The sequence below is a fragment of the Engystomops pustulosus genome, chromosome 4 (assembly GCF_040894005.1).
Source record: "Engystomops pustulosus chromosome 4, aEngPut4.maternal, whole genome shotgun sequence".
In the NCBI taxonomy this organism is placed as follows: domain Eukaryota; kingdom Metazoa; phylum Chordata; class Amphibia; order Anura; family Leptodactylidae; genus Engystomops; species Engystomops pustulosus.
The window spans coordinates 132,324,336-132,342,773 of NC_092414.1; the positions used below are offsets into that span (position 1 = coordinate 132,324,336).

The window sequence follows — 18,438 nt, forward strand, 5'->3', positions numbered from 1 at the left end:
TTACTAACATAGACACGTCAGAAGTAGTTGCGGGGCCTCTTAAAATCGAATTATTGTTCTTTTGTGATTAATATTACTTGCGTGTAGTTGCATAATCACACACTGATTGCTTATTTTAGTGTCTTTGATTGGTGATGGTTACATACATATTTAGAGATTAGCAAATCCAGATCAAAACTAAATTTACTGAAGCAATTTTTGTCTGATTGCAGACCTGTAGGTTGTTGTAAATTGTAGTGTAAACAGAGGCTAGTCTTCGGCTTTAATCTCTTGTGATAATCACCTTGGATGACAACACTCCACAATCAAGCTTTTACAAAAGTTGCAATCAAGCAACATGGCCACCAGAGCAACAACTCACCTTGTCCTTCCATACTTAAAGATGTTAAATCTTTTGCTCTTGACCTAGTATGGCATCTTTCAATTATGACTATGTAAAATCAACTTTCCAGTTACTTCATTTTTTTTGACAACTTGATTGCAAAATTAAATTTTTTTGTTTAGATTTCTAATACAATCACATCAATTAGATACCCTCAACCCTGAACTCCCAATTGGCATCTCATTGAATCCCTCCTTGCGTCCCCCGTCTCCTGAGAGTCATTGTGGACAGTTTTGACCAATTATTTTAAGGCAAACAATCCTCCTGCACCTTCTGACACCCTCTGATATTGTGGGAGGCCGATAAAACAGTTTTTCAGAAACTATTTCTCTGGCTACTAGGCTAAAAAGAAGTAGGACACATCACTTCCAATAGAAATAGAGTTTTAGGCAAGTGTAGAGAGATATATCTTCACATCCCTTGCTCCCCTTCTCAGAAAGGTCCACATTGTTTACATTAAAATAAGGAAATTAGATCTTAGGTGTGGACTGCATGATTAAAGGAAATCTACCACTTTGAAACCACAAGCATATCTCCTTGTCACTGTTTGCACACTGAAGCACTATCTTATCTTCATTAGCCAGAAAACCTTGTGATTTCCGCCAAAAATTAATTTTTATACAGCGCTCCCTCTGCTTCTAATTATGCACGCCTCCTGTGTGCTGTGTAATCTACCCACTCCTTCCTATTTCGCAGTTCTCGAGAACCTTTGACGTCCGGTGACTCTCAGGAACTCTTGCACACTTGCCACCCCTAGACATCTGTCAAAACGCAGCATTAGTTTTCATTTGGCATCTCATAGATTCCCCTTTACACCTTTCCTATACACTCCTCTTCTACCTCATAGTCTTACATCTGACTTTGTTAGCTTTTGGAGGCCAATGCTTTCCAGATAAGAGTCCAAATGTCTTCTCACGTTTGATGACCAGGCTCTGAACACTTTGCACCAGCGGCCGGCCCCTATCCCCAAATTTACCAACGCTGTCATCTCTCCATACTGCATTCTGCTGATATCCCCATGCTCACTTCATTTAAACACATTGGTCTCAGGGGTTCAGCCGTTAAAGGACTCATCCCAGACCTATATATCCTTCTAATACAATACAATACAATACAACTTTACTGATTCCCTGGGGTAGAAATTATTTTGTACATAGTGTTCCGGCGATTGTTACACAGTTAGAGACAGTTTTAACGATACAAATACATAAATACTTCTAGTGGCGTGTTCTTACAGGTTGCTAATTCCTTGGTTGCATACAAACATAGTTACATGTCATTGCGATACATCACAATACAGGTTACATGACATATTACATTACATATGGGAAAGCAACACACAGACTAGAGAGACATGTGTAGGGGATATTACACAAGGGGTGCCGGTGAGGCTCAAACAGTATTGTGGCGTACTAGTGGTGAATTGCTGCTGGTATTAGTTTGGTAGAAGAGACACCGTCCGTAGCTCCACTTTTGACAAGTACCGGCACTTAAGCTGCCTGGTTCTGGCTGCCACTGGACACTTGGTGCAGCGCTCCTCCTCGCTTGCAGTAAGGCTCTGGTTGTGATCACTGACGTTCCAGGTGCTTCAATAAAGACGCTACTGGTGCTCTTGGCTGCCAGGATCCGGTTCCTGGACTCTGTTGCAAACAGTTGTGCAACATGGAACCCCTGCTGCTAGTGATACGCTTAGTGGGTAGTCTTAGGCCAAGTAGGTGCCACAGGGCGATTGGGGGGGTGGGGTTTGGGTTGTCAAAAGCCGGAGTTAATGCACAGGCAGCCACATGCAGCAGCACCATCTTGGCAGTGCATCTTTTCCCAAGTACCACTACAAGTACACAAGATTCAGAGGGGGAAGAGGCGATGGAGGAAAGAGGTTATGGTGCTTTTCAGATAACATACTGAAAACAAGAATTAGACAAGTTCTTACAGATAAAGTCCCTTTGTTCCATTCTGGTTCAATTCTGTTATAATTCTTTTGCACTTAAAATAGTTACACTTGAAATAAATATGAAAGGTGCAGAAAAAGACAAGAGACGCTGGGACTTTTGTTGCCAAATTAAGCTGACATACCAATAAACATGAAAGGTGCAGAAGAAGTCAAGAGACGCTCGGACTTTTGCTGTCGATTTAAGCAGGCATACCAATAAACACGAAAGGTACAGAAAAAGACAAGAGACGCTGGGACTTTTGTTGCCAAATTAAGCTCACATACCAATAAACATGAAAGGTACAGAAGAAGTCAAGAGACGCTCGGACTTTTGCTGTCGAATTAAGCAGGCATACCAATAAACACGAAAGGTGCAGTAAAAAAAAGAGATGCTGGCACTTTTGGTGCCGAATTAAGCAGACGTACCTGTGAATGAGAGAAATGATTGATGGTGGGACCAGGTGGAGATGAATACATTGAAGATGATGATGGAATGCAAGGCCATAGTCTATATTGCTATATTCTGGTATAATTCTTTTGCGCTTAAAAATAGTTACACTTAGAAAAAGTTGTACTGGGTATGTGTTAATCATATACGTATATGTTGTAATGGGAGGGTTGGATAGAAAGGGCTATTCCTGCACCTCTATGGAAAATGGTTTGGGATAAGATCCCTAAAGGCTCACTGTTAGCCATGTATAAGGAAAATAAGCAAGATATTGATGAACATATCATACTCATGCTTTACTTCATAGATTGAATTCCTAAAATATGCTGGAAAAGGAACTTTCCAGGGGTTACCCTATACCACATTGTTTGAGAATGTAGAGGTCTTGGAGACATCAATAGAAATGGGACCCAGTGGCTTTTCGGTCAGGGCTTCCCCTGGGATATTGAGGTCCAAATTATTCCTACATAATGCGCAGCTAAGATTTCGATTTTGGAAGTGTTTAGTCCCCCTTCTCTAGACCTCTATACTCACATCCAACACGTTTACCTCATTCTTTTTAAATAAGTTCTTAATGGACCATATCCATTAGTTAGCCTGGACCTGTTTATGCTTATGACTACTTTTAATATTTCTCTTAACTTCCTGGTCTATGTTGTGTTTTTTTCTCTACTTTTAAGTATTCAAACTCCTGTATGAGCGCTTATATTCCCTATTGACCATGATTGTTATCTTCAATGATCGTGTGACCTCACAGTAATCATTTGTACATTTACTACAGACTTGCTGTTCTTGTTTTATTAAATAAAATCTATTCCGGTTCCTGTGGAATTCCTGAATCCTGGGCACTGAACATATTGTAACAACCAAGTAAAAAGAAGTAATCCTTATTTCAGAACAATGTCTTCACATGGACTTTTTAATCTCTCATTACCCATAGGAATGGATTGAGTAGCTTGAAAGTGTCTTTAAAAACACTCTGGTCAAGCAAGTTGCTAGCAGTTTCTTTTTATTGTTGCTACATACTGGGATTTCTGTATCCTATAAAACTGTGTCAGAAAAAATATATTAAAAGAATAAAAGAGACTATGAAAAGACATTCTGTGTTTGACATGCTGTGTGTGTACCTTTTACTGGAAATGCTAGCATGGTGTAGAGTGGGCTCGGAGCAGATAAAAGAGGAAAATGGGTAAATCGACAGCACTGTGGTGTCACTGTAAACCTCTAAAAACAGACCCTATGACAACCGTTTATTAGTATTAATTGAAGAGGTGCTTGAAGGTTTGGCAGGAATCTTCGAGGGTCGAGGGAGACTTGGCACATACACTTATCTATATCTTGTTTGTGTTTTCTTTGCCCATAGGAAGAATTTGTAATCCCTGTTGATTTTGGCCCCATGATAAGCACATGTGTTTTCAGATAAGGATGTGTGTAGCTGCGGGAGATGTCAAAACTTGATGCAGAAACCATATTTCCAGTTGCACACAGAATTTTTTTTTTAAAAAGTGCCAACCAAGGGATTAAACTTCTAAAATGTATTTAACATGCTACTTTTTCTGCTTCATGGATAGTATGTATAATGATAGCATTGCCACCTAAGGCTAGAGATAATGCAGAACTGAATAATCTTGGCTTGTCCTCGATTCTCTATGACAAATTATACATTATTCAATGCTTACGTAACTAAGATCTTCCATTTATATATTTTCTTAGAGAACATTAAGTCACATCAAACTACATTATACAAATATCATATTGTGTAATAATAATGCAAACAGCTGCTGGAATCTTCAGATTAATAAAAAATATAACATCTATATTTCAATTATCTAATATATAAAGCTGAGTGTATTGCACAGCCTCCGTGACTAGGGGAGCATCATAGACTAATGTTTTACGTGGAAATATTCAATGGTTAAAGAGACTTTCTAAGGAAGGATAATGATAGAGTAGAGTGAGAGGTTGACTGTGTGTGACTGCCCATACAGAGGAGAGTAGAGAAGATTGTGCCAACATGCACAAGCAGTTTTGTAGTCAACTATCCAGAAACAAGTGGCATCTTCACTGTATACCCTTGTCTTTTCCAAAATTCATTACTAGGAGATTATCAGAGGGAAATTGTCACAGCTCCCATTACATGTTCTGCAGTTGACAGTCAGCAATGGTTGCCTAAGTGTGTAGTGGTGTCGTATGATAGCTGCAGCATTCCCCCATATCCCACCAGATATACCTCAACGCCTAAGTTTCCTGATGTATCCGCCGGGTGGTGCGGCTACCAGGCAAAACAGGTCCGATTGGCGTAGCTTTGCTTAAAAACCTCCTAACAAACGTTTGAAGGCAGGGAACGGAATGCCCGCTCACTCCACTGGCGACTGCGCCCCTCTATGCCCCTCCATGCCAAGATCGTCGAGGTGCATAGTCCCATAATAATCAAAATGTTGTAGTGTGCAAGAATTGATTGCTAACAAGTAGATAATATCAAATCATACTAGTCAGGAGGATAGCAGACCGTTGTATAGTCCAAAATAGCTATCCTATATCAGATGGAGACTTATGTAAACATCGTGGGGTAGTCAGGTGTATGTACGGGAAAAGCTAGATGTATACAGATTGTTTATCAGATACAGCAAATTGTTGTCAGTCCCAGCACATTATAAACAACCTTAGTGTGGGCACAATATGGGCACAATATTAATGTGGGCACGCATATTCAGTAAACACGTGGCATATTCTTACCGTCCGCCACTCCATATGGAGAGAATTAGGAAAAGCATAAGGTAATCTTACCAGTCCTGCAGATCTCAGGTCATCAGCTTGTTCCCTTCATGCGGAGGCCCTGTATATCCCTTAGCTCTATGACAGTGATGGCAAACCTTTTACAGACTGAGTGCCCAAACTACATCCAAAATCCACTTATTTACTGTGAAGTGCCAACATGGAATTTTATACCTTAACTTATTGTTACCTGTTCTTCCACATCTTTCAATTGTATCGGCCGCCTGAGGCCACCAATACAGTTGACAGAAGGAGGGCAAATTCAAACTATCATTGTAGCTTCTCTCCTGGGTCTCTCTGTACAGGAAGAAATGGTGGGTCCAGCAGGAGGACCTCAAAGATAATGCAGTTCTGTCCACACCTTCTCACTTTCCCCGCAGTTCCAAACACCCAATAAAGTGTCACTTTAAAATAGCGCTGAGAGCAGCATCTCTTAAGTTGAAGATTCAGTGTTTGGTGAACTCTGTCCTGGGGCAATGGCCTGAGTGCCCGCAGAAAGGGCTCAGAGTGCCACCTCTGGCACCCGTGCCATAGGTTCGCCATCACTGCTCTATGATGTCCTCTATTGAAAGAAGAAAAAAGACGTATAGCTAGTGCTTTAAAAACAGAGCAGTGGCTCCATTCAACATGCAGCCCGGCATAGTTAGTACCGGATGCGCGGCTGGTCTGTCTGGCATTCTCACGCCTGCACGGTCAGCATCGCTTGTGCTGTGCGCACAGACATGCGCAGATGAAGCAGTGCCAGCCGCAAGGTCCCCGAATTCATCTGCGCATGCGCTACACTACCTAGGGCGAGTTGTCAGCGTAGTGTGGCGCATGCGCAGATGAATTCGGGAACCTTGCGTCCGGCACTGCTTCATCTGCGCATGTTTGTGCGCACAGCACAAGCGATGCTGACCGTGCAGGCGCGAGAATGCCAGACGCGGTCAGCGAGAGCTGCAGCAAGCAGGCGGGGCGTGAGTAGGTGACGTCAACAGTAGGGCCGAGCAAGGGGGCGTTCAAATGAAGACGAAGGGCGTATGAGGGGCGGTAATATTGATTTGAAAGTGAGACACTGAGGAGACGTTTCCCGAGGGTGGGGGGAAATATACTCCTCTTCAACCCCGCCCATTTGGCGACTGGAGTAGTCACACTGCACAGGTCTTTCAAAGGTAAAATATAAGTTATCTTTTTCTCTGTAAAGCCGATTCTTGTGATAAAAGATGTTTAGCAGTGTACATGCAATGCTCTATGGGGAAGTGTGGAGGGCTAAAATCGAGGTTTCCTGGTGACAGGTTCCCTTTAAGATATAATTTCCCTTGGGTGGTAGGTACAGCCGGTTGCCTGGACTAACCTATACGGTATACGGTTACTGTGGCACCTGGCTTATTCTGCATAAGTGTGCAAGAATTGCTATTATTTTACTGCTTCTACGACGGAAATCAATGATAAATTCCCACCATGTTCTTTAGCAACAAAGACAACAAATTTAGATTAATCATTGATCGTTTTGGAGTATGGAGGCCATGTTGTGTGCACTTCAATACCTCTTATTCTGTGGATTGACACATTTTCTCTAAGTCCTGGTGTGATGATCCACAGAGCTATTGAATACAACAGTCATCCACCCCGGATATGAGTAATTGCTCAGTGATCTGTACAGCATTATTCTGTGACCACAAAGCACTATAATACAGGCTAAAACATGATAAGGGTTTCCCTGGAACGTCTCAGAAGAATTGTAGCACTTTTTATGGCTGCCTGGTTGACATAATTATCGCCAATCAAATTCAGGGGAGCAGCTGGCACACCAAATGGCACACCAAATGGCACACCAACTCTAGCAATATGCAGGATCTACAAGTCCAGCTCTAGCATCTGTAAGATTTATCATACGCCTGCACTCGTGCACCCATGTATGATAAAGCCACGACCGCTACATCATGAAACTTACACCGCCGTCCAGCATGGCAGGCTGACTAAGATACCCCAGGTCTGACCTGGATCTATGATTAAGTGCCCCTGGTTTATCAACGTTTGATTTTGATGGTAGATTTTTTTTTTAAAGAATGGGTGACACCAAGCCAGGCGATACCAGATCACTGGTTGTAGAGTATCCTAAATAGGCTGCTTGTTATGTGTAGGTGATGGGGGGGTATGTTTTACATGTATTTTGTCTTCTTTGTTCCCGAAATAATAACTCTGTAACTCTGTAAAAGTGCCGGAGATGCTCAGAGTGACGGTGCCCGAGCGCCTCTCAGCTTCCATGGACGTTAATTTATGCATGCTAGTTCCCTGGCTGACAGCAGAAGGAGGCTTGCAGTGGGGCGTGCATAAATTAAAGTCTGTGGAAGCCGAGAGGCCCTAGGGCGCCATCAGCCTGAGTGCCTTCGCACTTTTACAAATGTATTATTCCAGCAATAAAGAGGCCATAATACATGTAAAATACCCCAAGCAGCCTTTTAGGACACTCTGCCACCAGTAATTTGGTGGTAGATGTCCTTTAATTGATCTTGTGTCTTCATGGAATATGTGAATTAAATAAACTGTAAGAGAACCATCATCCAGTGTGTCCCATTTACAATACTGGTGCCATCCTTTGTGGCTTCTCAAAGAAGGTAACCTGAGAGTGACTGATGTTCCTGCCCCCTATAGTTTTACCCCTGACAGAGGCAGATACTTGTGTCCCAGTACTCTTCACTGTGTATTGTATTTGGAGCTTTAGGTTGTAGTAGCGTGCATCAACAGCCATCATCCAGGCAAGGTAAGCAGTCACGGTTTCAGCATATTAAGCACATTCTGCTCACCAGGGCAAAGAAAGAAATAATGGACGGATTCTCCTTGTATAATTAGTTTTTAAAGCCCTAAGGACTTTTTGGCACTTGGTGTCCTTCAAGTCATATAAAGGTTACCTCTCATTTCATTAACAGAACAGAAATTCCAGCCCTAGAAGTACATTTATTATTAGCAGACTTGACTTTGATGTGAGAGAACAGAAGACGAGGAGATGTAGGAGGCATAACAAATCATTACAGCTGTCCCCTGCACAGCCATAGTCAATAGGCATATTCAGGCAGTCACCGTGCTATCAGTAAATGATGGCTGAGGCACTCTTATCTATCTTAATGTATGTTATGCAGATTAAACACACCTACATTTAAATATTGCCTAGAATGGAAAAGTAAATGTATGAGCAAATATTAGCAGAGGGAAATGTGTCCATATAGTTTATACTCTAGGATGCCCTGCATTGCACTTCTTTCCAAACATACCGAATAATTGGCAGCCTGAAATGAACTCTTCCTACAAGGACACTTTCAAGAGTTTTTGTACTTTTATATTGCAGTCTTTTTTTATCTTTATAAAATGGCTTATGCTGTTATTTTATGCAGGGAATCTTGAGCTAAAATAAAAGGCTGTCTATTAAATTGATCGTCAGTATGAGAATGCGCATCTTGAAATAAGGAAAAATATAGAGGCATATGGTCCTACAGAATCACATTTTTAGATCTAACACTTTTAATAAGGATTTGGCTGTAGGCTGTCTTGAAGTTAGATTCAACAACTTGTGGCTGCTTTTTGTAGGACAATACATCGGCGTCCATGTGTATTACCATTGCCAGTGATCCAATCCAAGAGCTACATGATGTTAGTATGGCAGCAGCGTATCATCTACCCATTAGCAAAAATGATGTTGAAGGGGCTGTGCACTTTCAGAAAATAATTGATATAGTTTGTATAAGAAAAAGTTATATATTTTTTACAATGTACTTTCTGTTCATGGTCGTGTGGTCGTAATATCACATGACTCTGACATTCTCTGTGATAATGTATTGTACATCTGTTTGTCCGTCACATGACCATGTAACCATTGAGGTTTTCTATAGCAGGACAGCAAGCAGAGATCTAGAAAACCGTGAGAAATTGATAAAGAAAGTATATTGTATAATTGTGTAACATTTCATTACACAAACAATATCAATTATTTGCTAAAAGTGGACAACCTCTTTAAACCCCCTCGTGACCGGCCTGTTTTCTTCTTGTATAACCAAGCAATTTTGTTTTTGTTTTTTTTTCCTTTTCATGTCAATAGCCATAAGTGCTATTATTTTATCAACCTGTAGTAGTATAGTATCCACTGGAACATGTCATTTCTGCCCCAAAACATGCTGCCTTTAGTGCAGTACCTTTCTCAAGATCTTGTGGATCCATAGTGGTGTCTGACAGCAGCAGCATGATGATCATTATTGTCATATACAATGGATGCAGCAAAGATGTGGCTCAGCCAATATAGGTTAGCAGAATTAGGATATGGACAAACATGATATTAGTTGGGAGTATATTTTTGGAGAATTAATAACGGGACAGTTATTATGAAGATGCAGTATATATGTTGTCTTTTGTATGTGTTTAATATGGTTTTAAAGAAATTAGATCTTGTGCAAGTTGATGACATTTTATATTATACTGGCCCAGGTTTATTATTGTGTCTATGCCAGTTTTTTTGTCATTGGAGCTTGCACATGTATTTATGAAGTGTTTGTACCACATTAGTGTTGTGTTTATACTTTGTACAACACGTTAGAAAACAGTGCACTTAAAGGGTCGTTGTAGTGCTTAGTTTCAGTTTGCGACACTTGTATTACTGCGATTTGACACAATTATGTGGCAACAGCATGAAGCAAAGTGTACTAAAATGAAAAGGAGCCACATCCTGAAAACAGCCCAGAGCTTGCACAACTATTGGATTATCTGCCACAACCTCTGCATGAGTAAGGCAAACTGCCCTAGGGCAATTTGCACCAGTATTTATGTATTTGGGCCACTGTCATTATGGTAAGTGGCTGATTTACAGCTCTGGTCCATTTCTACCTTAAGGTCAGTTTAGATACAGAAAGGAAGTTTACCACTCTATTATGGCAGCTATATAGGCATAGAAAGGATTTATTTTAGCTGTGAAACTTAGCCATACCACCAACCTATCTCAAGCATAACAATAAAGTATGGTGGAGGCTTATTTGCTGTGTCAAACACAGAAGTGGAGTGGACTGATGCTAAAATCAGGACATTGGGGCTCAACTACAGTGAAAGTAAGTTTGATCATGATACATTTAAAGCAGATACATTTTTATGTAGCCAGAAAACCACTTTAAGCTTTTTACTTGCAGTAATAGTTTGATGTCGGAAGCAGTGAGGAAATCCAGCCAGGCCATTACATTGTAATGTTTTCTGCATTATCCATGTTTACACTTTGGGGGACATAAAATATACATGTCTAAAAGTAAAACAGTTTCAAATTAGCCTAGACAGACATAAAATGCACCACATTATCAGTGTCTGATGCTGCATGATCTGTTAGTCTCATACACTGTCTTTGAGAGTCCTAGTGAAAACAGCGCTGTTTCTGCTGCTCCCATAGGACATATGCCCGACCTGCTGTTTCAATCAATGGGTGCAAACTATACCACTGTTCTCGTGATGGATGGAGGTCAGTTCACATGATTGGTTAGAATACCTGCATAAACCCCACAAATCAGAGCCTGTTAACAGGGGATAACATTTGAACTTGGTAAAACCCTTAAAAAAGTAATGTTGCACAGTTGTACATAGCCTTCAAATGTATTGCTGTGTTTCCCCAGAAAACTCATTTATATATTTGTCATCTGCTCTATAGATAGAATCACACATGTTTTTTTTATTTCCTAATTAATAGGGATACAGAACTCATTTTTTAGAACATTCTACAATTTAATGTCTTGATTTGTTCCTGCAATACTTATGTTGATCATACACTTCTACAAATCTGGTGCATTTTGTTCCCAAATTTAGGGCTGCATTTGCTAAAGAGTCTGAAGTCCTTATTGGAAACCTTGGCGATAAACTGATTCCACAAAATGAAATTATGACTGATGTTAGTGACTTGAAAGCCCTTGCCAATCTGCATGAGAGTCTGGAGTGGCTTGCAGGAAGACTTAAATCTGCCATTTCAAATCTACCAAGCATGCAGAGTAAGTACTAATATTGCTGTGTTTAATGTGGGACCTTTATATGTTTGACCAATGGGGGTTGTCATGCTTATAAATAGCATTGAAGGTTGCTATTTTATATCTTTGTGGTCATATTCTACTTTTGTGCCATTGTGTGCAAGTCAGGGCTGTGGCAAATGTTTTTCAGACAATGTATTGCCTCAGTCATGGATGCCTGCACATTTGATCTCCCTATTCAGAGAATAACCTCTACTCTGATTTGGGTTGATGCTAAAACAGCTAACACATCCCAAACAGCTCCAGAATACTGTTAGTTTTGAAGAGCGGTAAAATTGCTCCAATACTTTTACTACTTTTAGTTGCTTGTATTCACTTATACTACAGACTGTGTTATCAAGTCTAGTTGACGGGTAAGCCAATCATGTTAATCTGTGCTGAATCTGAATATAAGTATTATATAAATTTCTCTTCAGCTGTTGATTGCCCCTTAAGGACTTGGGAGAATACAAAGTATCAGAAATTACCTGATGGCTCTATCATTGTATTAAAGCAACCAATCTTCTAAAAAAACACTTTTGTTGTCCAGTTCTATTGTCTGTTCCAGTCATGGAGGTGAGGAGCAGCAGTATACAGTCAAGCTACCCACTTCCTCACTGGTGCTGACACTGGTAACAAGGATAAAGAGAATTCCTGGGATAAGAGTGAGAAAGAGATTTAAATTAAGACCGTCGGCTTTGTGTTACTCGTCTCTGCTACATCCCTAACCACTGAGAGTGACGCTGTGTGACAAGAACTTTATCCTCCTCCTCCAAACCCTCAGTGAGGAGTGCGGGGTAGCCTGCAAAAGCGGTACCCGCAATATATCCTAAGAACAAACCCATTAAGGACAACTAACACATACCTAATCTAAATAAGAACCCATACAAAGACATCATACATCCAACACACACAGCCATCCCGACACACAAGACAACACTCACAAACTAGAGGGGACAGAAAGGAAGGGGGGGTGAGGGACGCATCCCATCAATTAACTGCAGATTACAGACCTCTAAACAAGACCCATGGAGGCCATCACAGATGAAATTGGTACGCTGCATCATGACGGAAGTCATCCAACACCATCATTTCCTCCTTCCTAAAAATGTATGCCATTTCCGCAGACCACATGGCCCTGGAGGGGAGGTATAGTCGACTTCCATAGTCTGGGAATCACACATCTCATTGCCATAACAAATCCCTCAGAAACCCGGATCTAACTTCCTTATAGGTGCCAGAGTACATGGAGAGAAGAGCTACAGCCGGACTACATGTGATGGAGGAAAAAGGCAGTCTATCATGTAGTGTGAAAACCGCCTCCCACAGATACAGGGCACACCCACCATATATGGAGCATCGACCCCTCCTCCACCCCACATCTCCAGCAACTGTCAGGCACTGATAGGTAAAACCTGTGTAAAACAGATGGTGTCCTGTACCATTGTGACAATATCTTGTAGCCCGTCTGCTCTAATAGGCAAGAAGTCGAAGCTTTGTGAATAAACACCAAAGATCTTGACCACTCCTTCTCCAAAGCAGGAGCAGACGTGACACTCCACTCCTCAAAGGTAGTGAGATCTCTAGTAAGGGCCTCCCAGGGAGCCAGGGACTTGCAGAAACTATTGATCTATAGACAGAGCCATCTACAATCCCTCCGCATGTTTTGCGGCAATGTGTCACCCACAGACTGTAGACTCGCTGAAGACAGTACTGTTGCAGATGACAGATTTGAATTATTGGGCTTTCTGGATCATTAAAAACAGATGGTCCGTCAAACCTAACGGGAAGTTTGGATTATAGGACAGAGGAGAAAGCGGATCTGGACGAGAAGAGGCCAGTCCCCTATGCAACACCCCATCCCATACCTGTAAGACTACATCAAACAAAGGGGATAAGCATAGTCGCCCTGAATGTGGACCAGGAGGAATCCACAAAGCTGCTAGGATAGGAGAAAAATTGCTAGTTGTCTCAATTTCCACCCACAGTCTATGCCGATAACCATGTAACAGGAGAGCACTGTGGTGGAATAATACAAAACAAAATCCGGGAGACCCACTTCCCCCCTCGCACTTGGGCCTAGCAAGGGTAGAGAAAGACAACCATGGTCCCGATGACCCCATACAAACTGCATGGCCAAGGAACGTAGTTTACGTAGAAAGGAACCAGGCACCACCCATGGAACAGTTTGAAAGACATACAAAATTTTTGGGGGAATATGCATTTTCAAGATGTTGATCCTACCCATACTATGCAACGTGGCTCCCAGAAAGCCCCATCCCACTCTATCGAATGCCTTCTGAGCGTTTAAACCCAGAAAGCACATAGGAATTTGTTTCAACATGGCTCTATGCCTCAAAGAGAAAGTCTTGATGGTATTGTCCTTGGCTTTTAGTCCCGGGACAAAACCAACCTAATCCCTGTGTATTAAATTTGAAACAAGGGGTTTCAATCACATGTTCAACATCTTTGAGTAGATTTTGATATCAATATTGATGAGGGAGGTGGGCCTAAAGTTAGCACAATGCGTCCCTGCCTGGTTTGGGGAGAACCAATATATGTGGTATATATTGGGGCAGATTTACTTACCCGGTCCGTTCGCGATCCAGCGGCGCGTTCTCTGCGCTGGATTCGGGTCCGGCCGGGATTCATCAAGGTAGTTCCTCCGACGTCCACCAGGTGGCGCTGCTGCGCTGAAGTTCCCTGAAATGCACTGAAGATCACAATCCTATCCTGGATGAAGGTGAGTGCAAGCTCCGCGACACAATTTCCTTTTTTAAATGCGGCGGTTTTTCCGAATCCTTCGGGTTTTTGTTCGGCCACGCCCCCCGATTTCCGTCGCGTGCATGCCGGTGCTGATGCGCCACAATCCGATCGTGTGCCACAAAATCCCGGGGCAATTCAGGTACAATCGGCGCAAATCGGAAATATTCGGGTAACACGTCGGGAAGTAAATGACCCCCATTATCTTTAACCCTTTGACCACCTGGAGCATCTCCTGTTGAGAGAACTCCCCCTCCAGTTCTGTCACCTAATCCATATGAATCCGTGCGGGGGCATACTCCTGCAGATATGCCTACATGGCCGGATCCTCACAATTCCCCTCTACCCCCTGGTCGTAGAGTTGCTCATAAAAAGAATGGGATTCGGCTGCAATCTCAGTTGGGGAGTTGCCAGGATGGAAAGTTGAGGGAAGAGTCGAAGGGATAACATGCGCTGCAGGTACTTTAGGTTGCAAAGCCCTCGTTAGCCAGCTGCCACCCTTCTGTAGACAATCCCTGGGACACTGGGATTTTTTTAACCAAAATTTGTAAAAATCTGCTGCCTTAACGTGGCTAGTTCCGCTCGCAGAGAGTCCGTCTGCGTCCTTTTATTGGCTTCCTCCAGGGCAGCATGAGTTCACAATAAGGAAATCGGCCTCTCCTTTCTAGCCCGCAAAAGCCTCCTCCCATGGTAGATAAAGAGGCTTCGAAGTCGACACTTCAGAGATTCCCACTGGACTGGGATGTCATTCCGCTCAGGGGCAAAGCATGGGAGTAAGTCCCTAATGGTCCTCTTAATCTTCTCCACGCAAACCAAGTCCCTCAACAGGTTATCATTAAAGTGCCAGGACTGAACCTTTTGTGGAGGGGCTCCTATCCGGAAAGCGCCCATTACTGGGCTATGATCGACCACAGCAGTCTATCCGTAGAGCAGAGAAGAGATAGATCAAGAGGACCATGAAACGCAAACAGGTAGTCTAATCTACTGTACGAGTTATGCAGAAGAAGGAACATAGCTCTCTGCCTATGAAGATGATACGGTATCTGCCCACGCTTGCTAGAGTTATTTAACCCCCTGACATTGTAGGAGCCAAATGTTAGCGAGGACATGTTTAGCATTTAACAAGTGAATAGGATGAGATACTTAGGGAAAAGAAAGAACACACCAAGACAACAAATAACCAGACAAACAGACAACACACCAAACACACCTTATCTAAGGCAGATTACCTTGTATACTACAGCCTACAATAGTCCTTATTATATTTCTGAGGCGGCCGAACCCAATCAACCACCCAAGAACCTATCCCTACTGGGGTGATGAGTCAAAGTACAGTTCCAGTGACCCTATAATTATATCAGTATACAATATAACACTGCCAAACCCCTAGGGACCTCTTTTGATGTAACCTCTCATCCCAAAGACAGATCTCTCCATTGAGCATACTTAGCTCACAGAAATAGCGTGAGAGTCAGATGATCCTAGAGCATAAAAAATTAAACATTAAGAACATATAGCAAGAAAGAAATGAACATCTGAGCATTAGAAAGGCCTGGGATACCCCTTCCTGCCCTACAATGACAACTGCGGCTTGGGTTACCCCAACACTTCCTGGTTCCATGAGATTTTTATGGCAATTAGTTGCTTATTTTAGTCTTTTTTTTTCTTTATTAAAGATTACTAAGCAGTAGTTCCCTCTGTCTTTTCACTGGTCATTAGTCTAATGTAGCTTACTGAGAGGTTTTGCACGGTACTGCTCCCTACATGGACTCTGCTGATCTTTATTCAGCAAGAATTATTTACTACTTTGTAGAAAGTTAAGGTTATGATGTCTGAACCCAAAGAAATCTTTAAATCCGTAATCACTCAATGGGGGTCAGCCATTTGAAGATAAAAATGGAATATTTGATGAGGTGCAATGAAGCATTGAAGACAGGGCCAGATGCACACTGCTGCTCTAGCCACCTATACAGGTTTAAGGTGACAAGAATAATGATAATGGCTCTATATTACTAAATGATTTTATTCTTAAATACAGAGCTGTAGCCAGGCTTTTGTACACCTATGACACAGCGTCCCTGTACACATACACCCAGAATTATTGTGCCACATGGAATGTAACATAAGTTTTTTTTCTTAATAAATTATAGTGGGCAACATTACTTTAGCAACTGGGAGATGCAGTGAACTATTGACCTCTTAAAGGGGGTTGCCCATAAAAGAAAGTTCTCAATTTTTAATCCCCTAGTAATGTTTACACAATAAAGATAATTTTTAACCCCTTTCTCTGCAATTTTAAGCAGTTTTATTGCTATTTTATTCCTTTAACTCATTGATGGTCAGTTTAAGATTCAGCAGTGTGGGCAGGTACTTTTTAATCAGACACTTCATGATTTCTCGGTGCCATGAGATGCTTTGTGCTGACATTGTGCTTAGGTTATCAGGATACAGGGTTTACCTACACTTTATTCTACTTATATCTGACACATAGAAGAAGAAATATGAGACAGATTAGAGTCATGATGTAGATATAAGACACAATGGCACACTAATTTTTGCTACTTCACCTAATCATTAAAACACAGTCATCACTGCTATGCCCCCCCCCCCTTGGATTGAGACTTTAATTTGTCTGTAGTGCTGTCTCCTCTGCACACTGCTGTTGGACAGGAAGTGCCTATGTCTGTTGTGCTCTCTGACTCCTGCCCCTCCCCATACAGTACAAGAGAAGCTATTCATGAGAGAGGAATCTGCCCAACAATAGTCTGGAGTTTATGGTCAAATAATGTTGAATTAGAAAATGTGTTATTTTGTTATCCAGAGTATATGTAATAATTTTGTTTTCATGGGAATTCCTCTTTTAAAGCACTCTGTTTTGAAAACAAGCCATACTTTGCAATTCCTTCTTTCTAGCTCTACCCTAAAGGGTAGCTTTCACTACCTTCTCCCCCACTAAATTACCAATCCCCTCAGGGTATCCTTTCTAGCATGCTTTCTTGTTATTATCATATTACATATGAGAATCTCATCTTTAAAATGGCAGCAGGCTTTTGATTCTGTGAACTACACAACTTAAGATACAGGGAGTTAAAGACATAGTATAAAGTCAGATCTTTATCTGCAGATTACATTCCCAGCTTGTGATTACATGTCACAGAAAGCCTTTAATATGATAGCAAACCATGGTTCTAGGTGCCATACAGCAAAAGATAAAGGCACAAAATGACAGCTCTTCTGCACAAGATTTCTAGGTAAATGGCTGAGATTTCACATAAGACGGAATTTTCATACCTTACCTGAAGGGGTAGTAGTGTCACCAGCTTCTATCCCCGTTTTAAGAAAATCTACCATCAATATCAAGCATGATAAACCAGAGACACTTATAGATCCAGGCACCATGACCAACCTTGCCTCATCTAGAAATTTGATGTACAAAATGTTGCAGTTTTTTTAGTGATGTCATTACATTTAAAAAGGCCGCTTCAAATGCTGATTTACTGTCTCTCTCTTACTTTCTTGTTAGGATTTTGCCTTTTACATCCTGCTGATTCAGGCAAACATAGCCCATATCTAAAATACCAAGGAGACAATCCGTTTTTTCCTGTCATAGATCACTTTAGGCTGCTTTGTATTGTGCTGTTAATGTGTTAATTGGTGCAGTGTTTGCAGAAGTGTTCCCCACCGTGGAAATAGGAAAGGACACACACTGTGTATAATGTTGTACACTGGGGACATCTTTGCCTCATGGTCAGCTTGTCAAGACGCCAGGCTAGAGATAAAAATTCAATCACCCTCCACTGCTGTGGTGCCACAATTATCACTCATTTAAAAGCAGCGCGGCTAATGGAGTGTTTTATCATGGCAGACAGTGGAAGCCCTGTTCATTACTTAGTGTTTGCTGATGTGATGGCCCTTCCATTTCTTTCCTCTTATCTCCCCTCACTCACAATTGGATTTTGTATTACCGAAGCGGTCAGGTGCGACAAGTCATTTTCTTCCTTTTTGTATTTTAAAGAAATAAAAACTCACCTGCCTTTTATAACCGTTATATTTAGGGATTATGGGTATTGTCACACTAGTGAATTAGGACATGGAACCGCTCCTGTCAAATATTATGTGTGAATTCTGTATCAAGTCC

General features: G+C 41.7%; 1 protein-coding gene across 1 annotated transcript in view; it reads left to right on the plus strand.

Moving 5' to 3' along the window:
• The window catches only part of EXOC4 (exocyst complex component 4), a 261,581-nt gene that overhangs the window by 197,265 nt on the left and 45,878 nt on the right, over window positions 1-18,438 (plus strand). The window contains exon 14 of the mRNA XM_072147478.1: window positions 11,344-11,522. Within this exon, the coding sequence (XP_072003579.1) occupies window positions 11,344-11,522 (179 nt within the window). The remainder of the gene's footprint in view (window positions 1-11,343; window positions 11,523-18,438) is intronic.